At 35.7% G+C, this 26,137-nt stretch overlaps 1 protein-coding gene across 1 annotated transcript in view; it reads right to left on the reverse strand.

Annotated features, from left to right (window-relative positions):
- Window positions 1–25,712, reverse strand: part of TECRL (trans-2,3-enoyl-CoA reductase like) — a 145,338-nt gene extending 119,626 nt beyond the window's left edge. Inside the window, exon 1 of the mRNA XM_040238288.1 lies at window positions 25,419–25,712. Within this exon, the coding sequence (XP_040094222.1) occupies window positions 25,419–25,697 (279 nt within the window). The 5' untranslated portion in view covers window positions 25,698–25,712. The remainder of the gene's footprint in view (window positions 1–25,418) is intronic.
- Window positions 25,713–26,137: the final 425 nt, after the last annotated feature.

Raw genomic sequence — 26,137 nt, forward strand, 5'->3', positions numbered from 1 at the left:
ACATAACCAGAACTTCAAAAGTTGAAAGAATTAGGCTAAAAAGTTTTGTCTCTTCCACCACATTCACCTGGCCCCTCACCAAACACTACCACTTCTTCAAGCATTTTGACAACTTTTTGCAGAGAAAACGCTTCCACAACCATCAGAAGGCAAAACACGCTTTCCAAGAGTTTGTCAAATCCTAAAGCATGGATTCTTATACTACAGGAATAAACAAGCTTATGTCTTGTTGGCAAAAATGTGTTGATTGTACTGATTCCTGTATTGACAAATAAAGATGTGTTAGAGCCTACTTATAATGATTTAAAATTCATGCTCTGAAACTGCAATTACACTTGTACCAACTTAATACTTAAACTATGACATATATGTACCATTAAGTTATCTAATTCTATTATCAACAGTGACCTAGGAAGACATTAGGTCTACACAATGCCAGAAATGCTATTTGAAAAGTGAAAGCAAGTAAGTAAATTTATGGTTCTGTCTATTTAAAATTATGAAAAACTTATTTGATTTTTTTTTCTCCCCACTTTGAAGTAAAGCAGGTTTTATTTTAACAATGAACATCACAGGCTTTATGGGTTTTTCTTGCTATTTATGTTATCATGTCAACAGTTAAAAAAATTCTACCTAAAATAGCTTTTCAGATAAAAAGTAGTTCTCAGGAATTTTAGAGTGAAATCTTTTTGAAACTTTTCTATCTATTAAAAACAGTAGCAGTATATATCTATATGATTGCCCCAGGATTCTTTGTTAAAGTCTGGTTAAATTAAATTTAGACTATAATAGGATTTTATTAAATGAAGTTTATGAGAAGCAGATACTATATATTCATTTAATGACACACAGACCAGTATTGACAAATAAAGGACCCAATTAGACAGGCAGTAATTAATCAAATGTTTTGAAAAATAATTAACTATATTTTAAAATTTTTTTAAAAAGTAAGACAACCAGTCGAATCAGAAAACTAATCAGAAACACACAACATGAAGTAATGTTACATGGTTATTTGAGAGACAATAAAAATATGTAATGAGAAAACTTAAACTACAATTTAATAAAAAGTACAGGTAATAATTAAATTATTCTTTTTAAAATACAATGTTAGAATGATGAGTTGATAAGAAAGCAGAAGTACAACATTCTTCAGTTTAAGAGTAAGATAAATTCTCAAAATATGTGTTTTAGTAGGAAGTTAAAAATAAACCAGTCTTAAAGAGAACTGACTTCTCATAGGAAAATACATGTGTGTGATATTCATAAATTTTATGTGGTGACAAACTGGTAGGCTCAGGTTACTTTTTTGAATCCAAGTTGATCAACAGGGATTGAAAATAACTTGACCTAGATAGCATATTCAAAAGCAGAGAGATTAGTTTGCAGACTAAGCTCTGTCTAGTCAAGGCTATGGTTTTTCCTGTGGTCATGTATGGATGTGAGAGTTGGACTGTGAAGAAGGCTGAGCGTCAAAGAATTGATGCTTTTGAACTGTGGTGTTGGAGAAGACTCTTGAGAGTCCCTTGGACGGCAAGGAGGTCCAACCAGTCCATTCTGAAGGAGATCAACCCTGGGATTTCTTTGGAAGGAATGATGCTAAAGCTGAAGCTCCAGTACTTTGGCCACCTCATGTGAAGAGCTGACTCATTGGAAAAGACTCTGATGCTGGGAGGGATTAGGGGCAGGAGGAGAAGGGGACGACAGAGGATGAGATGGCTGGATGGCATCACTGACTCGATGGACGTGAGTCTGATTGAACTCCAGGAGTTGGTGATGGACAGGGAGGCCTGGCGTGTTGCTATTCATGGGGTTACAAAGAGTCGGACACGACTGAGTGACTCAACTGAACTGAACTGATGATTATTTTTAAAAATAATTAATTAATTAAAAAATATTACAAATCCTTAAAATTCAGTAATAAAATATATCATTGCAGTGGTACAGAGCCTGCAAAGTGTGCACATTTTAAACTCTTAAGTAGATAGAGAATTCATCTTTGCCTTCCTTCCTGAATACTCCAAAGCTGTCTTTAAAACAGTATGCCTTCAGTGAAAGCCTGAAAGGTCAATAATGTAAGGCATTTTAGAGGAGGTATTTTCTACTTTAGTAGACTGCCCTTTACTGTTACAGCTAGCCCCAGAATGATCCTTCAGTGTGCTGGAACTGTTAATAAATGGAAGAGGCCTCTGAAGCTACTTTCTTCAATATAAGAAAAAGAAAAATCATCCTTTGAGTCCAGCACCTTGTTCTTACCTCTTCTTTTTTGTTCAGTTGTCAAGTTGTCCCCAACTCTTTGTGACCCCACAGACTGCAACATGTCAGGCTTCTCTGTCTTACACTAACTCCTGGAGTTTGCTCAAATTCATATTCATTGACTCAGTGATGATACCTAATCATCTCATTTTCTGCCATCCTCTTCTACTTATGCCTTCAATCTTTCCCATCATCAGGGTCTTTCAGCTTACATTATATTATATTGGACTATTTACATGTTAATACCCATTACAATGTGGTGAATATCTGAAAAGGAGAAACCGTTTTCTATGGTTTGGTTTGGTGTCTGTAGTGTTGTTCCTAGTGCCTATTGCAAGGCCTACCAACAGGAAGACTGGTATTCTTCAGTGTATATGAAGAAAAACAAATAGGAAAAAAAGGAAGCAGGAGAAAAGTGGAAGGCAGGAAATATTATTGAATTATACCTCTGTAAGATATTCTTGTCACTGGAGAAGGGAATGGCAAACCACTTCTGTATTCTTGCCTTGAGAACCCCATGAAAAGTATGAAAAGGCCAAAAGATAGGACAATGAAAGATGAGCTCCCAAGGTTGGTATGTGCCCAATATTCTACCAGTTATTTCTAGAAGAAATAACTCCAGAAAGAATGAAGAAACAGAGGCAAAGCAAAAACAACACCCAGTCGTGGGTATGACTGGTGATGGAAGTAAAGACCAATGCTGTGAAGAGCAATATTGCATAGGAACCTAGAAAGTTAGGTCCATAAATCAAGGCAAATTGAAAGTGGTCAAATAAGAGATGGCAAGAGTGAACATCGATGTTTTAGAAATCAGAGAACTGAAATGGACTGGAATGGGTGAACTTAACTCAGATGACCGTTATATCTACTACCATGGGCAAGATTTCCTTTGAAGAAACGGCATAGCCATCATAGTCAACAAAAGAGTCTAAAATGCAGCACTTGGATGCAATCTAGAAAATGAAAGGATGATCTCTGTTCATTTCCAAGACAAACCATTCAGTTTCAGAGTAATCCAAGTCTATGCCCCAAACAGTAATGTTAAAGAAGCTGAAGTTGAAAGGTTCTATAAAAACCCACAAGACCTTCTAGAACTAACACACAAAAAAAGATGTCCTCTAGAACTAACACACAAAAAAAGATGTCCTTTTCATTTTAGGGGACTGGAATGGAAAGGTAGGAAGTCAAGAAACACCTGGAGTAAAGGGCAAATTTGGCCAAGGAGTATAGAATGAAGCAGGGCAAAGAGTAGCAGAATTTTTACAAGAGAACACACTAGTCATAGCAAACACTCTCTTCCAACAACACAAGAGAAGACTCTACCCAAGGACATCATCAGATGGTCAATACTGAAATCAGATTGATTATATTCTTTCCAGCCAAAGATGGAGAAGCTCTATACAGTTGGCAAAAACAAGACCAGGAACTACCTGTGGCTCAGATCATGAACTCCTTGTTGCCAAATTCAGACTTAAATTGAAGAAAGTAGAGAAAACCACTAGACCATTCAGATATTAAATCAAATCCCTTATGATTATATAGTGGAAGTGAGAAATAGATTTAAGGGACTAGATCTGATAGAGTGCCTGATGAACTATGGACAGAGGTTTCTGACATTGTATAGGAGGCAGGGATCAAGATCACCCCCAGGAAAAAAGAAATGCAAAAATGAAAAATGGTTGTTTGAGGAGGCCTTACAAATAGCTAAGAAAATAAGAGAAGTGAAAGGCAAAGGAGAAAAGGAAAGATATACCCATTTGAATGCAGAGTTCCAAAGAATAGCAAGGAAAGATAAGAAAGCCTTCCTCAGTGATTAGTGCAAAGAATTAGAGGGAAACAATAGAATGGGAAAGACTAACGATCTCTTCGAGAAAATTAGAGATGCCAAGGAAAATTTTCATGCAAAGATGGGCACAATAAAGGACAGAAATGGTATTGACCCAACAGAAGAAGAAGATATTAAGAAGAGGTTGCAAGAATACATAGAAGAACTACACGAAAGAGATCCTAGTAACCCAGATAATCACGATGAAGAAGTGAAGTAGCTCAGTCATGTCTGACTCTTTGCGACCCCATGGACTGTAGCTTACAAGGCTCCTCTGTCTATGGAATTTTCCAGGCAAGAGTACTGGAGTGGGTTGCTATTTCCTTCTCCAGGGGATCTTCCTGACTCAGAGATTGAATGCAAGTCTCCAGCATTGCAGGCAGATGCTTTACTGTCTGTGCCACCAGGGAAGCCCACGATGGTGTGACCACTAACCTGGAGCCAGGCATCCTGGAATGAGAAGTCAAGTGAGCCTTAGGAAACATCACTAGGAACAAAGCTAGTGGAGGTGATGGAATTCCAGTTGAACTGTTTCAAATCCTAAAACATGATTCTGTGAAAGTGCTGCACTCAATATGCCAGCAGATTTGAAAAAACAACACTGGCCACAGGACTGGAAGTAGTCAGTTTTCATTCCAATCCCAAAGAAAGGCAATGCCAAAGAATGCTCAGACTATGGCACAATTGCACTCATCTCACACAGTAGTAAAGTAATTCTCAAAATTCTCCAAGCCAGGCTTCAATAGTATGTGAACCATGAATTTCCAGACGTTCAAGCTGTATTTAGAAAAGGCAGAGGAACTAGAGATCAAATTGCCAACATCTGTTGAATCATCAAAAAAGCAAGAGTGTTCCACAAAACATCTACTTCTGCTTCATTCACTAAGTGAAAGCCATTGACTGTGTTTATCACAACAAACTGTGGGAAATTCTGAAAGAGATGGGAATACCAGATCACCTGACCTGCATCCTGAGTAATCTGTATGCAGGACAAGAAGCAACAGTTAGAACTGGACATGCAACAATAGACCGGTTCCAAATAGGGAAAGGAATTTGTCAAAGCTGTATATTGTCACCCTGCTTGTTTAACTTATGTGCAGAGTACATCATGAGAAATGCTGGACTGAATGAAGCACAAGCTAGAATCAAGATTTCCGGGAGACATATCAATAACCTCAATAGACACAAGTTTCAATAACCTCCAGGAGTTGGTGATGGACAGGGAGGGCTGATGTTCTACAGTCCGTTTTACCGCAAAGAACTGAACATGACTGAGTGATGGAACTAAAGATATTCTTGTAGGTATTTGAATAGTAGTCAACTGAAACATTTTAAGGGTAGTATCATGTTCAAATAATGATCACCTCCAAACTTTTGAGCTCTTATCATGTAGTCATTCAAATAGTATCATTTTTATAGCAGAAAGAAGGATACAATATACTGTACTGTCCTTGGCTCAGTCAGTCACTTCATTCCTGTCTGATTCTTTGTGATCCTGTGGACTGTAGTCTGTCAGGCTCCGCTGTCCATGGGATTTTTTTTTTTTTTTTTTTTTTTGTCCAAGGGATTCTTCAGGCAAGAATACTGGAGTGGGTTGCCATGTCCTTCTCCAGATGATCTTCCCAGCCCAGGGACTGAACCTGAGTCTCTTTTGTCTTCTGCATTGCAGACAGATTCTTTACTCACTGAGCTATCTGGGAAGATGCATTGTAAATATACATAAATCTAAATCACATGCTTATGTATAATTTAGGACTATGTGGAGCTTAGAATCTGCCACTATACAAATTTTAACAAAAATATGAATTCCATCTCTCCTTTGTTTCTTATAATGCAAACTGAAGACCCCCGGTAAGTACAAACATGCACCAAAAACTTGTGTTAGAAAGATAATACAAATCTTATTGTAATATAAAAATCAGTTTTCACTTCCGGCAATATTGTTCCTTCAGTCTTTTCTACCTTAAGCCTTTCAGTTCAGTTCAGCCACTCAGTCATGTCTGCCTCTTTGTGACCCCTGGACTGCAGCACACTAGGTTTCCCTGTCCATCACCAACTCCGAGAGCATGCTCAAACTCATATCCATCGAGTCAGTGATGCCATGCAACCATCTCATCCTGAGTCATCCCCTTCTCCTCCTGCCTTCAATTTTTCCCAGCATCAGGGTCTTTTCGAATGAGTCAGTTCTTCCCATCAGGTGGCCAAAGTATTGGAGTTTCAGCTTCAGTATCAGTCCTTCCAATGAACATTCAGGACTGATTTTCTTTAGGATTGACTGGTTTGATTTCATTGGAGTCCAAGGGACTTTCAAGGGTCTTCTCCAACACCACAGTTCAAAAGCATCAATTCTTTGGTGATCCGATTTCTTGTAGTCCAAATTTCACATCCATACATGACTATTGGAAAAACCATAGCCTTGACTAGTTGGACCTTTTTCGGCACAGTAATGTCTCTGCTTTTTAATATGCTCTCTAGGTTGGTCATAAAATTTCTTCCAAGGAGCAAATGTCTATTAATTTCATGGCTGCAGTCACCATCTGCAGTGATTATGAAGATCCCCAAAATAAAATCTGTCACTGTAGCAATTATTTCCCCATCTATTTGCCACAAAGTGATGAGACCGGATGCCATGATCTTCAGTTTTTGAATGTTGAGTTTTAACCCATCTTTTTCATTCTCCTCTTTAACCTTCATCAAGAAGCTCTTTACTTCTTCGCTTTCCACCATCAGGGTGGTGTCATCTGGGTATGTGAGATAATTGATATTTCTCCCACAATCTTGATTCTAGCTTGTGCTTCATCCAACCTAGCATTTCTCATGATGTACTCTGCATATAAGTTAAACAAGCAGGATGGCAATATACAGCATTGACGTACTCCATTCACAATGTGGAACCACTCTGTTCCATGCCTGGTTTTAAATGTTGTTTCTTGACCTGCATACAGATTTTTCAGGAGGCAGGTAAGATGGTCTGCTATTCTCATCTCTTGAAGAATTTTCCAGTTTCTCATGATCCACATAGTCAAAGGCTTTGGAATAATCAATAAAGCAGAAGTAGATGTTTTTCTGGTATTCTCTTGCTTTTTTGAGGATCCAACGGATGTTGGAAAGGTGATCTCTGGTTCTTCTGCCTTTTCTAAGTGCAGAACACCTGTAATTTCATGATTCACGTACTGTTGAAACCTTTAGCCTTAATTACCTTAAGCCTTTAGATAATTTAAAATGTATTTTAAAAATAGAATGCTCATTTCTTAATGTTGCCTTAAATTATCACTCATTTTAAAAATATTTATGGTATAATGGATAGTTACAGGAAAGAAAGTTGTCACTAGATAACTCTGAGCACTGAGGTCAGAAAAAGGAACAATTTAATCTGTTGTATTTAAATAATATTATGATCACAGCAACAAGTCAGTTAACGATTTTGACAGTTACTTTTCAAGCTACTAAAAAATACAATAAAATTTTAATCTGGACAAGATACATACTTAAAATTCAATTTCCTTTAATTTCTTTAAAAAAATAATAAAAGCCTAAAAATGTCACATCAAAAGTATTTCCCAGAAATACATTTTGTAAACACAGGCTTTATCTATTTTGTTTGAACTGTTAGAATATGAAAAAAACAAAAATTGCTTCACTGTGAACTTTCTCATAATTACTACAGCATGTACATTTTCAGATTTTGTTGACTTTAGCTAAGTCACTTCATCATTTTGCTGCCTGGTCTTGTGTATTGTTTGACCAAGCAGACTGCAGTAACCTTAAACTTACCCATCAAGCATTCAGATGCCCTCAGTAACAGCCCTCAAAGTCACAAGTAAGTTTTAAGTTTCTGATGTGACTTCCCCACAACTCCTCTGATCACAGTCTCACCTACCTGCTAAGCCCTCCTCCTATGTGCTCCTTAGATAAGTTCCCCACAGGTTTTACCAAAGCCCCACTATTTTTGTTTGAATTGACCAATCTGGCTTTAGTGCAGAAATCCTAAATTACTCCATTCATGGACCACAATGAAGGCATGTGCCCAGGTCCTGTCTCTCTCTCATTGTACTCGGCAATGTAGTCCCTTGAGGCCTGCTGGATCCTTCTTCAAGGGCCTGTGAATACTAAACTCTATTTCAGTTTCCCTCTTGGTCTGTTGAAACTCAACTTACCATCTGGCACCATGTGCTCCATATATCTAGTGTTAATTTGACAAATTCATAACATATTTACATCTAGAGAGATTGCCTTAATTCATTACAAATCCAAACAGTAAAATCCCAGTGAAACAGCATTAAACTGAAATAAAATGGTAATAATATATTCCTTTCACTTGTAATATCACATTCTACTCTATTGAAACTGGATCCATATATTTGTTTAACCTGTGTGGCTGTACTACATTTGATAGAAACTACTGTATGTTCACTGCATAATTATTGCATTTTGTTATATGAATGATATTCAGTAAAGATTAAATTAGAAATATATACGTGTATATATATATGTATATATATTGCTTAAAGGTTCAAGTGTAACCTAAAGATGTACCCAATGATTTATATTTATTTGAATTGTTTTATACTTATTCCTCAAACTTTGGGAATACACATACATACATACTTTTCATTCAATATAAATCTGTTTTTAAGCCTTCCTTTATTTTATGGGTTTTAGTATATTTAACTGATTTGAGAATTCTCATAGTACTAAATTTTTAAATTTCTAAATTTTGTTAGCTGTGTCCTACTTTTTTCAAGGCACTGAGCCATAGCCATTTCCTTCTGGAAATTCCTCATAGAAGGTGGTATATATTCAGGTGCCTCCAATCCGATAACTTGTGTCAGTTAAGCATAAGGGAAAAGAAACAAGGCCATTGCCCCAGTGTCACAAGCCAGTAACATGTGAGAGGTGGCTGAGCATCCTCAAAGCCTAAGCAGATCCCCTGATGTCAATTTATCTCCCATGTTGGTCCTGAACAGGTTGAGAAAAGATTTACTTCTCAGTTTTACTGCACTCTCTGTTTTCAGTCTTTCTACTATTCATTCTATCTTTCACAAGGTTGCCAGATTTAATTTTCCAATTGGCAGATCCTCTGGTTTGAAAGAGAATAAGAAGTCCAGATGCCTTGCAAGGCATGTAGGCCTCCACCCATACCATCAGTCCCACCCACACCATCTACTGTTGTTTTCTCAGTTCACTCTTTCTGCAGCATCACACCATGAACTTAATTATATAGGGCCAGAAACCTTGCTTATAACTTTTCTGTCTCTTTGCCTTTGTTATGCTAACTATTCTTCTGAGAAGCTGTTCTTTCAACCCTACATATGTGAATGTATTTTACTATACATATTTTTTTAAAAAATATGTTTTTCTTTCTACTAACCCTGGGTTTCTTCATTTCTTCCTGTTCTAGTTGCTTTAGGTATAGAGTTAGGTTATTTATTTGACTTTTTTCTTGTTTCTTGAGGTATGCCTATATTGCTATGAACTTTCCCCTTAGCACTGCTTTTACAGTGTCCCACAGGTTTTGGGTTTTTGTGTTTTCATTTTCATTCGTTTCTATGCATATTTTGATTTCTTCTGTGATTTGTTGGTTATTCAGCAGCATGTTGTTCAGCCTCCATATGTTGGAATTTTTAATAGTTTTTCTCCTGTAATTGAGATCTAATCTTACTGCATTGTGGTCAAAAAAGATGCTTGGAATGATTTCAATTTTTTTGAATTTACCAAGGCTAGATTTATGGCCCAGGACGTGATTTATCCTGGAGAAGGTTCCATGTGCACTGGAGAAAAAGGTGAAATTCATGTTTTGGGGTGAAATGTCCTATATATATCAATTAGGTCTAATTGGTCTATTGTATCATTTAAAGTTTGTGTTTCCTTGTTAATTTTCTGTTTAGTTGATCTGTCCATAGGTGTGATTGGAGTATTAAGGTCTCCCACTATTACTGTGTTATTGTTAATTTCCCCTTTCATACTTGTTAGCATTTGTCTTACATATTGTGGTGCTCCTATGTTGGGTGCATATATATTTATAATTGTTATATCTTTTTCTTGGATTGATCTTTTGATCATTATGTAGTGGCCTTCTTTGTCTCTTTTCACAGCCTTTGTTTTAAAGTCTATTTTATCTGATATGAGTATTACGACTCCTGCTTTCTTTTGGTCTTATTTGCATGGAAAATCTTTTTCCAGCCCTTCACTTTCAGTCTCTATGTGTCCCCTGTTTTGAGGTGGGTCTCTTGTAGACAACATATATAGAGGTCTTGTTTTTGTATCCATTCAGCCAGTCTTTGTCTTTTGGCTGGGGCATTCAACCCATTTATATTTAAGGTAATTATTGATAAGTAAGCGACTTAGCAGCAGCAGCAGCATGATCCCATTGCCATTTACTTTATTGTTTTGGGTTCAAATTTATACACCCTTTTTGTGTTTCCTGTCTAGAGAATATCCTTTAGCTAGAATCATGCTGTCTAGGTTTGAATCCTAGTTCTTTCTTTTAACAGATGCATGATCATGGGCAGTTTACTTGGCCACACGGTGCTTCAGTTGCTCATCAACAAGGAGGGGGAGTGCTTGCCTCATGCACGTGTACTCAGTCACTCAGTCATGTCTGACTCTTTGTGACCCCATGGGCTGTAGCCCCCAGCCTCCTCTGTTCATGGTATTCTCCAGGCAAGGTTACTGGAGAGGGTTGCTATGCCCTCCTCCAGGGGATCTTCCCAACCCAATGATCGAACCTGCTTATGTTTATGTCACCTACATTGCAGGCGGGTTCTTTACTACAGCACCACTTAGAAGGTGTTTGGCCCAAAGTAAGTACTCAAAAAACATATTAAGCTCCTAAGTCAAAAAGTAGACACAACCCAAGTAACCACAACAAGCCAATGGATAAACTGTGGTATATCTGTACACTGGAATACTACTCAACAATGAAAAGAAAAGCTATCAACTAACACCCACAAGAACCTGGGTAAATCTCCAGATAACTACCCTGAAGGAAAGAACCCAGGCCAGAAACAATTTACACAGAACCTGTGAAAAAATAAAACAAATTTATAGTAACAACACATTAGAGGTTGTGTGGGAATTGGAGGTGCAGGGAGAAGTGGGAGGGAAGAAAAAAAAGGCACAAAGAAACTTTTGATGGTGATGAATGAATATGTTCACCATCTTGACTGTGGTGATGGTCTCATGAATATATGCATATGTCAAACTTATTATATATTTTAAGTATTTCATTTGTTATATGTCAATTATATCTCAATAAAACTGCTTAAGAAATGTCAGCCATTACCAATTTCCCACTAATCTCATCCTTGTTAACAATGTCCCAGGTGGTCATTACTGGATCAGACTCATTCAATTCTAGTCCTATTGGTTATCCCTGGTTTAAATAAACTTTTCTTACTTTCTCCCATATATATATATGGGAGACCCTTCTTCCAATGAATTAAGTTTTCTTATCCTTACCACTTAAACATTCCTTAGATGAGAAGTATTCTTTTTTCAGCTTTCTTAGTATAATTTGGGCTAAACTCTCCTATGTTTTTTTGCCATAGTATAATTTGTTTTAAAATGTCTAATCTCTCTCATTCATATCAGAGTAAAGAAATGTGTTTAATTTTCAACCCCATGTAACTAACCTAAAATATAGTAGCCACTTATAAAGTAACTTTGTCTAGTTTAAATAACAAAGTAGCTATAACCCTCTCACCTTTACACATCTTGCTAAAATATAGTCACCATTTCACAGCTATCTTCTGTGAAAAAAATGTTGTCTGTCTTATTAAACATATGATTCCAACTATTAACTTTCTTTATTCAGTCTTGAATTAATAGGAAATGGGTTCTGTTTTAATTGCACAATATAATCCTCCAAATTTTCTTCCTTAAATGGTTAGTATTTCTTTTTTCATCTGATCTTTAAATTTCCAAAAAAAAAAAAAAAAAACAAAACCACTCATTTACTTGTATTTGTCTAAAATTTTGTCATTTTAGCCATAAGTTTTGCTCTATATTTACAACATAAACCTTTGAGAGATATTATTTTACTTTGCCTTTCAAGAAATTGTGATTTTTGGAAAGAAATCCAGGAAGAACCTGAATATGGCATGTTCTAATTTTGCATCCAAAATACATATATTGTAAAATAGCATTTAGGTGATTTGATCTGCTTGAATGATGGCAGGGTTGAAATGATCACTTTCATGTCATCTTGTTTAGTGCTTCCCAAACTATGTGGGATAAAGTATCACTTCTGAAAAATTTCTGCTTTGCTGTGGACTAATTCATTTGTAAAATACAATGAAACTAAGTCTTTATAAAATTAAATACCGATATACCAGATACAATCCTCATTTCAAAAACATTATTTGATTGAACAAGCACAAAATCAGTTTTTCAAATTGTTAAGATAGGTTCAAATACTCAGTCCCAACTACTAGCCTACATAAGCTATGAAATTAAAAGATGCTTACTCCTTGGAAGAAAAGTTATGACCAACCTAGATAGCATATTCAAAAGCAGAGATATTATGTTGCCAACAAAGGTCAGTCTAGTCAAGGCTATGGTTTTTCTAGTGGTCGTGTATGGATGTGAGAGTTGGACTGTGAAGAAAGCTGAACACTGAAGAATTGGTGCTTTTGAACTGTGGTGTTGGAGAAGAGTCTTAAGAGTCCCTTGGACTGCAAGGAGATCCAACCAGTACATTCTAAAGGAGATCAGCCCTGGGATTTCTTTGGAGAGAATGATGCTAAAGCTGAAACTCCAGTACTTTGGCCACCTTATGGGAAGAGTTGACTCATTGGCAAAGATTCTGATGCTGGGAGAGGTTGGAGGCAGGAGGAGAAAGGGACAACAGAGGATGAGATGGCTGGATGGCATCACTGACTCGATGGATGTGAGTCTGAGTGAACTCTGGGAGTTGGTCATGGATAGGGAGGCCTGGCGTGCTGCGATTCATAGGGTCACAAAGAGTCGGACACGACTGAGCAACTCAACTGAACTGAACTGAAATGGAGATTTCAACTAATTATTCCTGGGACAAAGAACACATCTGCTTATAGGATATAATACTAGCACATGAAATGGTTGTTGTCTCAGTTGGACCATGAAGAATGAATGTGAGTTAGACATAAGATTGTGACAGTACACTCCAGGGACATGAATCAAATTTGATCAAAAGTGAAACAATGCAAATTACAAGACTCTTTTGGGATAGCTGAGTAGTATAGAATATTGCAACATGGAGTAATAAAGAAAATGTAGAAGATAATCCCAAGTATGTGAATTGAACTAAGAGTATAAAGTTGAAGAATAGAGTTAAGACAAGTATATTTTTCAAGAGCCCCTCCCCACCCAAAGAATAAAAATTTTTATTCTAATTGCTTGGCAGTCCCATTCCAGACTAGATTCCCCCCAAATTACTGTATCTAAAGTGGTCTTATTAAATTCAGCAATTAATGCTGAAACCTTTAATATATGGGACACTTACAGCATTCCTCTGTTTTACTTAGCTGCATTTGACTCTACTGATCTCTAATCAATTTTTTTCTCAAATCAATTTTTCTTAGTCTTCTGTTATATAACATTTGACATATTTCTTCTAAATCTCTGGAGCCTTCTCTTCATTTATATCTTTATTTAAAATCTTCATCTCTTTCTTTAAAATCTTTACATTTTGGAATTTCTTAGTTTTCTACAGTTGATTCTTTTCCCTTCCAATCACATTGTTCTTTCTTAATTTTATCTTCTCTACTCAAAAGGCTGCAAAGACTACCTATATGATTCTAATCCTCAGTTTAATATATTTAATCAGGACCACTTCCTGAGTTCTACATCTTCAAACACAACTGCTTACTCGTTATCTCCCAAAGATCTCTAATTTAGAATGTATAAACTTGAGTGTTTGCTTCCTCCCTTACTCTCAACTAGTCTGAAAAATAATAAGAAAGCAAACTAATAGCAAACATAAAAATCCACAATAAACATTCAATCAGTTCAGTCACTCAGTTGGGTTCTACTCTTTGTGACTAGATGGACCACAGCCCACCAGGCTTCCCTGTCCATTGAGAGGGTAACAGGCAGGAAGGCCAGGGGTCTCCAAATGGAGAAAATAGCCTGCAAGTGTCAGACATTTTTATCTCCCTTAAGTAGCAGGAGGAAACAAACTAACGATATTTTTTTCCTTCTCTCTACAAATTTAAAAAGAGGTTTCTCTTAAAATTCTGTGTTGCCATGACACCTGGTTTCACCTAAAGTTAACCAATGCCTTTTTCTTATGGAAATGTTTATCTTAAGCTATGCTAATGTACTATGCATTTACCCCAAACTCTGTCTTCAAGTCAGTTCGGTATGTTATACTCCGATATTGTTCCTCTAATCTATGTAAATGACACTATTTGTATGGTGCTCTGCCCTTCTTCCAGATTCAAGTTAATCCTTTTATGGCCCAAGATGAACCATTTGGAGCCAAGATTATCCCAAAATACACCTTATGGGTGAGGGGCCTGGTGCCATTCTAAGTTTTGAGACATTCTTTTCTTTCATTAACAGACTGCTGATGACTATAAAACATCCAGCTAAAGACTAGCAAGGGGGGTACTCTTTCTGCCCCCTTCTGATGCCTATGTCAGAAGCTTTCTTTATCTCCTTTATATTTTAATAAAACTTTGTTACACAAAAGCTCTGAGCTATCAAGCCTCGTCTCTGGCCCCGGATTGAATTCTTCTCCTCGGGGGGCCAAGAATCCCAGCGTCGTAATTCAACAACGACCTTTCACCATCACCAACTCCCAAAGCATGCTCAAACTCATGTCCATCCAGTCAGTGATGCCATCCAATCATCTCATCCTCTGTCATACCCTTCTCCTCTTGCCTTCAATCTTTCCCAGCATCACAGTCTTTTCCAATGAGTCAGTTCTTCACATCAGGTAGCCAAAGTATTGGAGCTTCAGCTGATGAGTCATTATAATGCAAACTGAAGTCCCCCAGGAAGTACAAACTGATGAGTCCTTCCAGTGAAAACCAAGGAGTGATTTCCTTAGATTTGACTGGTTGGATCTCCTTGCAGTCCAATGGACTCTCAAGAATCTTCTCCAACACCACAGTTCAAAAGCATCAATTCTTCTGTGTCCAGCTTTTTTATAGTCCAACTCTCACATCCATACATGATTACTGGAAAATTTTTAACTTGGACTAGGTGGACCTTTGTCGGCAAAGTAATGTCTCTGCTTTTTAATATGCTGTGTAAGTTTGTCAGAGCTTTCCTTCCAAGGAGCAATTGTCTTTTAATTTCATGGCTGCAGTCACCATCTGCAGTGATTTTGGAGTCCAAGAAAATAAAGTCTATCACTGTGTCCATTGTTTCCCCATCTATTTGCCATGAATGATGGGACTTGATGCCACAAACTTTGTTTTTTGAAAGTTGAAGTGGTTTTTTTTTTTGGTAAATCAACTTTATTTCAACTAAATAAACAAAGATAATAAAATAAACTACATCAAAGAATTACAAATTGTTTCTAAATAAGTATGAATAATAAATTTGAGGATCAGGATCAGAATTTGCTCAAAGAAACAGAAGAACAGCACACACAAATAAAAGTATATGCACACGTGTTTTACCAGCAGAATTTGATGTTGCACAAGCCAGCTTTTTCACTCACCCCTTTCACTTCATCAAAAGATTCTTTAGTTCCTCTTCCCTTTCTACCATAAGGGTGGTGTCATCTGAATATCTGAGCTTATTGATATTTTTCCCATAATCTGTATTCCAGCTGTGCTTCATCCAGTCCACCATTTCTCATGAAGTACTCTGCATATAAGTTAAATAAACAGCATGACAATATACATTCTTGATGTACTCCTTTCCCTATTTGGAACCAGTCTCTAGTTCCATGTCCTGTTCTAATGGTTGCTTCTTGACCTGCATAGAGATTTTTCAGGAGGCAGGTAAAGTGGTCTAGTCTTCCCATCTCTTGAAGAATTTCCCACAGTTTGTTGTGATGTAGTCATAAGCTTTGGTGTAATCAGTAAAACAGAAGTAGATATTTTTCGGGAACTTTCTTGCTTTTTCGATGATTCTAGCAGATGTTGGCAATTCAATATCTGGTTCCTCTGCCTGTTGTAAATCTAGCTTGAACACCTGGAAGTTCTTGGTTCAAGTACTGTTGAAACCTGGCTTGGAGAATTTTGAGCATTACTTTGCTAGTGTGTGAGATTAGTGCTATTGTGCGGTAGTTTGAATATTCTTTGGCATTGCCCTTCTTTGGGATTGGAATAAAAACCGACCTTTTCCAGTCCTGTGGCCACTGCTGCATTTTCCAAATTTGCTGGTGTATTGAGTGCAGCAGTTTCACAGCATCATCTTTCATCATTTGAAATAGCTCAACTGGAATTCCATCACCTCCAGTTGCTTTCTTCCTTGTGATGCTTCTTAATGCTCATGCGACTTTGCATTCCAAGATGTCTGGCTCTAGGTGAGTGATCACACTGTCATGATTATCTGGGTCATGGCAATCTTTTTTATATAGTTCTTCTATGTATCCTTGCCACCCTTCTTAATATCGTTTGCTTCTTCTAGGTCCATACTGTTTCTGTCCTTTAGTGTGCCCATCTTTGCATGAAATACTCCCTTGGTATCTCTAATTTTCTAGAAGAGATTTATAGTCTTTCCTATTCTATTGTTTCCCTCTATTTCTTTGCATTGATTAGTGAGGAAAGCTTTCTTATCTCTCCTTGCCATTCTTTGGAACTCTGCATTCAAATGGGTATATATTTCCTTTTCTCCTTGCCTTTAGCATCTCTTCTTTTCTTAGGTATTTCCAAGGCCTCCTCAGACAACCATTTTGCCTTTTTGCATTTCTTTTTCTTGGGGATGGTCTTGATCCTTGCCTCCTCTACAATGTCATGAACCTCCATCCATAGTTCTTCCGGCACTCTATCAGAGCTAAACCCTTGAATCTATTTGTTTCTTCCACTGTATTATCATAAGGGATTCTCATCTTCAGGATCTTCAGTTGCTCAAACATTGTTTTAACATCATATCTACACCCTTCCTGTCCCTCATTCTTGACAACCAAACAACATGTACTGTTGTTTCTGCTTCCTAAGTGTCTCTCTTATCTTCCTACTTCTTATCTTATTCACTATCTGGGCCATACATAAACACCTTTTCTCCAGGAAGATTTTCCTGTTCAACAGACCAAGTAATCTTCCTATGTTTACCACCCCAAATTACCTTGTTTTTCCTCTCACATTCTGTATATTTTTGCATGTAAAATTGCTTTTACAGTGTTCATCTCCCACAGGAGAGAATTAAATCAATGAAATTAGGAATTGTATCTGTTTGTGTTAATGCATTATCTCGAAAATGTAATAGAACACTGGACAATATATCAATAAATATCTTTTGGATCAATAGATACTTGATTGTGATACTATAAAATGTCAAAATACAGAGTAAGAGAATGACTGAATCAGGTAAATTTCAACCATTTTATTTCTAGAGGCATCCTGTAAAACCTAATCATCTATGTTTACTTTCTAAATGGAGTATCATGACCTCATGTATTAGGAGATAAAAATGACATCTTAGCCTTACTGTAAACAGTGATACAAATGGAAAATTGAAATGTGTAGACATAAATTAGTTAAATATTTACAACAATGTATATTAGTTTTGTAAATGTCATTCATGAATAGTTTTCTAGAATACATTAATTTTTTCTCTACTATTAAAGTGACAGGAAATGCTTGTACATCTATTGGCATCTCTCATGGTATAACATAGTATACGTAAGTATGCATATTACTTGGAGTATGAGGGTGGGATACAGACTTCTAGAAATTGATTCTGCATAGATGGGACCCTGTGACTATGCTCTCTAATTCTAATGCTTCCTAATCAGTCATGTCTGACTCTTTGCAGTCCCATGGACTATACAGTCCATGGAATTCTCCAGGCCAGAATACTGGAGTGGGTAGCCTTTCCCTTTCCCAGGGGATCTTCCCAACCCAGGGATCAAACCCAGGTCTCCCACATTGTAGGCTAATTCCTTATCTGCTGAGGCACAATGGAAGCCCAAGAATACTGGAGTGGGTAGCCTATCCCTTCTCCAGCAAATCTTCCTGACCCAGGAATCCAACGGGGGTCTCCTGCATTGCAGGAAGATTCTTTACCAACTGAGCTATCAGGGAAGCTCTTACTAATCATTTCAAAAAGGAATAATAATAACTATCATTGAAAGGGCTAAATTTTTACAGTCATAATGAAAAATTATTAATTTAGTTATTTTCCCACTTCAGTGGAATAATATTTTAAAATGTATCACCACTATCTAAAATAATGTTCATTTGCAGACAAATAACTGTGTGACACACATGGTACAACATTTTGCATAGAAATATAGAATCCACAGATACTCCTGGAAGATAAATGTTTACCCTACTTTGGATTGATATTTACCCTACTTGGAAAACCAAGAATCAGAATAGTTAAGTAATATGTTAAAGTGATAAGACAATGATTTGCAAAGCTCAAATGCAGATACAAGCATATCTGACTTCAGGGCATAAATAATTGCACTAAATTATCTCTTTAATCACATTATATATTTGAACTACATACCATGAACAAATATACAGGATAGGTATACCTTTTCTGAGAGAAATATAAGACAGGGCAGAAAATATTAAACAATGATTATTTTGAAATCAGAACTTCATGCTGCATTATGGAATTCTCAATCATATATAAAACAAGAGTGGGCACTGGGGATCCCATGGGTTCATACAAAATGATTATGCTAATTACTTCTTTGGGGAGGACCCATTCAATTTCTTAATTTAAAAAAATAAAACACATTTTGTCTTTATTATTAGAGAAAATTTTAAGTATTTTTATTTTTTAGGTTTGAATATTAACTACTGTTATTTTATGTATATATATCTTTACTGTCTGAGCCACCAGGGAAGCCGGTAGATATGTTTTAATATACTTAAGAGTCTTTCTTTATGTTAAGTGGAAAGGCAAGTAGACATCCTTGTAAAATAGGACCAGTGGCCTGAAACACATTTTACTGGAAGTCAGATGCTTCAATCATGAAATTAAATAGAAAATGAGAATTTTGGCTAGTACAGGTCAATAATTTTCCACATAAAAGTGTATGGTAGTTAAGAGCAAGCCACAGAATATATATTGGCCAGATTCAAAGTTTGGTTCTAAAACACACTAAGTTCTTCTTTTCAATTCCCAGTGCCAATTTTTCTTCATCTATACATGGGGAGAAGACTAATAATATCTAGATACTTTTCCAGAAAAAAGATAATAAGGGACAGATATATTGGACTATATCCAAGGAAAAAGAGAAAAAAAAAAAAAAGGCAGGACAAATTTATACTAAAATATGGTGTATTTGAGTTCAAAATTCATAAACATTCAATTATATGATGCCATATCATAAGAAATAGAATGGACGAGATAAAGTGGAGAGGAGAAAAAAGAGAGTAGAGATGTGAAGAGAGTGAAAAAATAGAGGAGAAAAGAGGAACAGAAAACAAGAGAAGGAGAAAGAAGAGGAGGAATGGAAGAACAGGAAGATATTTGTATTTGCATATGCATGAAATTCTGAAAACTGCCATTAGACCATTTTAAGGCAAGTGTCATTCTCATTTTACAGATTAGCAAATTAAGGCACACATATGCTAAATTACATGTCCAAGATAAAATATTAAAAGTGGCAAATTCAGACATTAAGAATTCTCAAATTTCTAACAAGTATTAAAAGTACAATTTTTGTGAAATCTTACTAGCCTATTACTTTCTTCAGAGTTTTCTAGTGAACACTGGTATTTTTGCCTTTAAAAGGATTGCAGAATTACTGAGTATTTTATTCATAAGAAGTCTTTAAAAAGTTTTTGACAATTTTTTCGTAGAGTATACAAAATAAGAGATAGATGTCTCTTGAGGTCAAGTTCCTTGGAGAAAAGATTAAAGAAAAAAGAATGTGATGATAATGGAAATGTTAACGAGCCTAGCTTTTTAGAGTTCTTTCCATGCTCTTGAATCATTCACTTGTCACCAGATAAGCTTCTGACATTTTAAAAAATAGAAGTGAGATGGGAATAGTTAGCAACTAGAAACTACTCATTGCTAATTTTAAAAATGTACTTTTCATCTGTATTTTTAATGTTCAAAAAATGCTTAAAATGATATTTAACGATAGTTGTTAAATCTTCTCACTTTTATCATTCTTTATTGTCATACTTGGCTTCCCAAGTGGTGCTAGTGGTAAACAGCCTGCCTCCCACTGAAGGAGATGTAAAAGACACATGTTCAATCCTTGGGTAGGAAAGATGCCCTGGAGGAGGGCATGGCAACCCACTCCAGTATTCTGGAAAATCCCTTGGATAAAGGAGTCTGTAGGACTACAGTCCCCAGGGTCACAAGAGTCGAACACAATTGAAGCTACTTAGCATGCGTGCGTGCGCACACACACACACATACATACACACGAATACTCATACTGGGCTTTTCTGGTGGCTCAGTGGTAAAGAACCCGCCTGCCAGTTCAGAAGATGCAGATTCAATCCCTGAGTCAGGAAGATACCCTGGAGAAGAAAATGGCAACCCAATCCAGTATTTTTGTCTGGAAAATCTCTTGGACAGAGGAGCCTGATGGTCTATAGCACACGGGGTTGTGAAAAGGATCGGATAGGACTTAGCCACTAAAGGACAACAAGATAGTCATATTATCTGCAGTTTAATTATTCATGGGAAATAACTATACCAATTAAATATTCCCATACACATTGCCTTTTTATGAAAGGCTTGTTAGCTTCTGTAATCAGAACATGACTATTTGTTAGTAAATTATACACAATACAAAGTTAAATTCTATATGTCTTTTTGGGAGCAAGCCAAGAGTAATCTGTGCATTCAGTGAAATGATTTAATTAAATGTTTTTCTATAAACATATTTACACTTATTTGATTTGTAATTAGATTTAAGGAAGTGTTAGTCACTCAGTCATGCCCAACTCTTTATGACCCCATGGACTGCAGCTCACCAGGCTCCTCTGTCCATGAGATTTTCCAGGCAAGGATACTGGAGTGGGTTGCCATTTCCTTCTCCAGGGGATCTTCCTAACCCAGGGATCGAATCTAGGTCTCCCGCATTGCAGGCAGATTCTTTACCAACTGAACTACAAGGGAAGCCCAAATTAGACTGAGAAAATAGTAAAAACCAGTATTTTTAAATATCATACTCCTCCATCCCAAAACTACCACTGCTAAACATGAGTGAATCCTCAGATCCACATATCTCTTGAACAGGCATTGAGTTATTTAATAAATAATTGAATAAAGTGTTTTTTTTTGTTTTTTTTTTTTTTTAACCAAGCACTGTTTCAAGTGTTAGAGAACAGGAGTGAAAAAAGGAAAAAAAAAAAAAAATCCTTGACTTTGTGAAGCTAGCATAATAGGGTTAGGCCAAGTAATAAACAAAATGGAAAAAGGAAAATAAACAATATGTCAATTAGTAATAGGTTTTAGTACAGAAGTAGAACAGGGAAGGGTAATGAACAATAGCAGATTTTGCAGTTTTAAGTAGGTAGTCAGGAAAGGCCCCAAGGAAAAAGTGACAGGAAGTAAAGACTCAAAGGAACACATTGACTAGTTATGAGTGGGGAATGACGTTCTTTGACATGATTTAACAGTCTAGTTCTGGTTGCTATGTAGAGAATATATTGAATGTGCTAAGGACAGAGCAGAGGAAAGATTTAGGAGTGCTGGTGAGAGAGGCGGTGAAAATATGTCAATCTGGATATATTTGAAAGTATCATGAAGAAGATGGATTGTATGTGGGCTGTGAGAGGAAGAGACTACTCATGATGCCTCTAAGTGTTTGGCTTGACCTACTTGAAGGGTGTACTTGCTACTTGTTGATTTGGAAAACCCTGTAGAGAAATTTTCAGGGAAGACCAAATGCTCAGTTTTAGATACGTCAGTTTGAGATACCTAGTAAAGATCCAAATAGCTGGATAGAGAGATGGATGAATACATAGCTACACAGATACATATATACATAGATAGGAAGATAGACACAAAGATAATTGGATTTGCATTTCAGGGGAAAAGATAAGCTATGATTACATGTTTGAGTCATCAATAGAGAGATGATATTTAAAGCTACAGCACTCCGTAGGTAAATGATTAAACATGGAGAAAAGTCCTGATGACTGAGTTGGTGACAGTCCACATCTAATAAGTCAGTTAATAAAGAAGCAGCAAGAGAAAAGGAAGAAGTCAGCGATATTGTTTTTTTTTAATGCATGTGTATTTTCCTAGAACTCAAATATCAAATATATTTTATGGAGGATGATGTACTTAACAGTGGCAAACGGTATCCATATACTGAGTAAGTAAAGAATGAGAATTGACCTTTGGATTTAGTGAGGTATTTTTCACTGCCTCACTAGCGAAACTCAGCAAGTTCATGTTCTGAGAAGTGATGGAGGCAAATGCCTGAACGCAGTGGGTTTAAAATAGAATGAAAAGAGGAAAATGTGGACAGACATCATGCCCGCAATGAAAGTAATGAGAAAAATGAGATAGAAACTGGAAAAGATAATAGAAAGATATGTATTTCCTGGGGTGTTTTTATGTATGAATAAAAAAATATGATTCAATGTTTTCTTTAATCCAAAGAATTCTTTTAATATTTTTGTCTTATGAATATCTTGAGCAAATATTTTTTGCCCATTCCGCAGTTAAAGCTGTAATTACTAGATGCAACAAAATTTCTACTGGAGTTCAGCACATATTACTAAATACATACATCTTATGCATATTTGAAAATTCATATATAACATATTATAACAAATCATGTCAATAGGTAACTTTCAAGTGTTCCATCACTTATTTTTTCTTGGATTTGTAGGCATATTAAATTTCTCCCTCCAAATGATTACTAAGCTAAAAAAAAATTGCTTTTCCCTATTATGTTCAAGACACTATGCTAAATGTGTTACATATCTTATTCTTACTCTTCACCATAGGCTTATAAAATAGATTTTATTACCCTATGTTCTAAATAAGATTTCTGGTGATCAGCGCTTCAATGGTTTTCCTGAGTGTTTGATAGATATGACTGATGTAGTAGGTATTTGGTCACAATATACTTAGTTCCAAAATATGACCTTTAACTTTTACTACTTTATAACTTTAATTACAGTTACTGAAAGACAGAGATCAACTTTAAGTAACACAATTTTTATATACTAGGTAGAGCCAAGTATAATGAGAGGCAATTAACATGACCTACTATTAATATAGCTGTTAATTTGTTTAAGAAAAAACTGTGTTAGACAACAAACACTATTTTTTCATGTTTACAATCATAAAGCAAACTAGCAAACTAATTTTCTTTTATATGTCTTGCCATCATTATGAGACAATTTACCAAGTTGCAAAACTAAAACAAGACAAAACAAAACCCATTGTACTGACAAGTCAAAGATTTGGATGCAGCAAGTTACACATCAGATGGTGTTGATTTGCAATAAAGGCTGTGAGGAATCCCAAATTAATCCTGTAGCTAGCCTAATGAGTTTCCCTAAAGATTTGCCATTGGAGATGTAATTACTGGGTCTCTTAGAGTTCAAATGTGAGATTCTGAAAAAAAATCCTTATCTGAAAAGAATACTGGTTTTCTGTATGCTTAAATTTTGTGCAGTTTAATTAATACCTAAAAAAAAAAAACCCTTTGTGTTAAAAATCTCAATAATAGGAAATTTAAATATAGTAGGGAAATAATTAGGAGCTCAGTATTTTCTCATTACTTTAAAATGAATTTCATGTCAAAGTTTAGACACATATCAGAAAAGACATAATAACATCTCATTTTAGAATCATGATCTTTGGAAATCCTTGGCCAAAATAATATATATTCAATTTATTGTTTTATTCCACCTTAATTTTATTGTATTTTCCTTGTAAGTTTTCAATTTTCAGTAATGAGAACCTACAAACATCAACAACTTCTAGATAGTAATTTTATTTTCAAAATTTATCCTACTAGTGTATGTTATAAAAAATCAAACATTTTACTGAGATACTTAAATTGTAACATGCCTGCCTGAAGTTTGTAAGTTAAAAATATATTATACAAAATATATATATATATATTATACATAATGCATATTTATCATTTATACATGACTCTAGTGTTACTGTAGAGAAATAATATGACTTAGAGTTCTGAAGTAAAGGTTTTCAATTTCATACATTCTGCATATGACCTGCATGAACTTGTAAAAGTTCTCTCTTTCATTTCCATCTATAAATAGAAGTATTTTCCAACTGATAGACTGGTCACAATGTTTAATTACTAAATAAGAAGGTATATATTATGTTCTTGGCAGTTAAAAGCAAGTAAATAGTTTCTTCTCTTTTCCTCTTATCTAGAAACATAGCTAGAGCATAGATAAATGGAATCAGTGATTGAATTTTCATTTTAGAACAATGGCAAAATACTTACTCAACATGTGTTTAGACCAAAATAAATAAATGTTTTATTAAAATGTCAGTCTTTCCCGTAATAAACTGAAGTACTCATGTCTTTTTCAAACTTTAAAAAAAACTGAAAATGATTGGAAGATTGTACATACACGTCTGTCTACATTGCACATATATATTTGTGTGTTATTTTTCTAACCTGGGAAGTATGTATCTTATCTTTCCTTAGTGAAACATCAATGATGTGAGTGTAGAAGAATGATTTATTAAGCAAGACATTCTTCTTAGGAACTCAGACTCTGTAGTTTTAAACAGTAATTTAAGTTCCTAAACATTGTAACACTGTAGACAATTAAATCAATTCTAAATAATTTTCAAATGGCTAGATTTTATCCCATATGCTAAATATTATTTTAATAAATTTAGTGCCTTTTGCCTGCTGTTTTCTACAAGCACTGTTAAAAATATGGAAATTTGAATATGCAAGGAAGTGCATGAAGAGAAATATCTAGGCAAATGTCCCATAGGCTGAGAAGATGAGCACTGAAATTTTACCTCCTGACAATGGCCCCAATGTTAGGAAGAAAACCGGAACCTAAAAATTATTAGCTACCCTTTAAATTGAATATGAAAGATGCAGTGGGTATCTTTTATAGAAACAAAGTATGCAAAACATAATTTAAAGTATATGCTAAAGTATCCATCCTACTTATCATAAAATTGATATGAAAACCCAAAAATATATTTTGGTATAGTCTTTTTCAGCATCAATCAACTGATCAATGATCTTTGAGGAAGAAAAGAGAAATTCAAACAAATAAATAAAACTCACCTTGTCCACAATACATATCTGCTTTTTGGTTTGAGCATCAAGTATTTCAATCTCAAAGTGAGTAGTTTTTGTATGTTTAACTGCTGACGTTGATTTTAGAGGGCCTGCTGAGAGTATAAATTGTGACAAAAAATGAAAATTTCTCATGTCATCCTTCAGTATGGACCGTGTAGCTCTTGGAGAAATCAACTCTCTCCTGCGTTCTGAAGCAAGAGACCTGTGCCTTTTGAACATTCTGCGAACTACCAGGAGAAGCTGTCTTGTCAACAGAAGACACATGCAAGTGTGCTCCCTTTGAACAAGTTAAATACTGCTGGTGAAACCTGGAAAGGTCAAGTGACATGCCATTCCAAGAGTTCAGTTTTATTTAGCAGCCTTGAAAACAATGACTGATCTCTTTCTATATATAACACACTATTGTGAATTGCTGCAGTGTAGATTACTAGCGTTCAAATTATTTCTTGCTTTCTCCTTTTATCTCAGGTTCTTAATATGGCCAGTAGTATCTGAAATTCCAAAGCAAGAAAGAAATAGACAAGAGTTTTTATGATCTCTGGTTCTAGATGCACTAATTTTCAAACATATGAATTATTCTTGCATTCATAGGTAGATGTACTAAAAATTATCATACTGCTATCTTATACTGCTGTTAGTAATGTACTAATACTTAGTACATTGTTACATAAACACATTTTTTGGCAACTACTTCCTAGAATAAA

Source organism: Oryx dammah, unplaced genomic scaffold, assembly GCF_014754425.2.
Source record: "Oryx dammah isolate SB20612 unplaced genomic scaffold, SCBI_Odam_1.1 HiC_scaffold_3, whole genome shotgun sequence".
NCBI lineage: Eukaryota > Metazoa > Chordata > Mammalia > Artiodactyla > Bovidae > Oryx > Oryx dammah.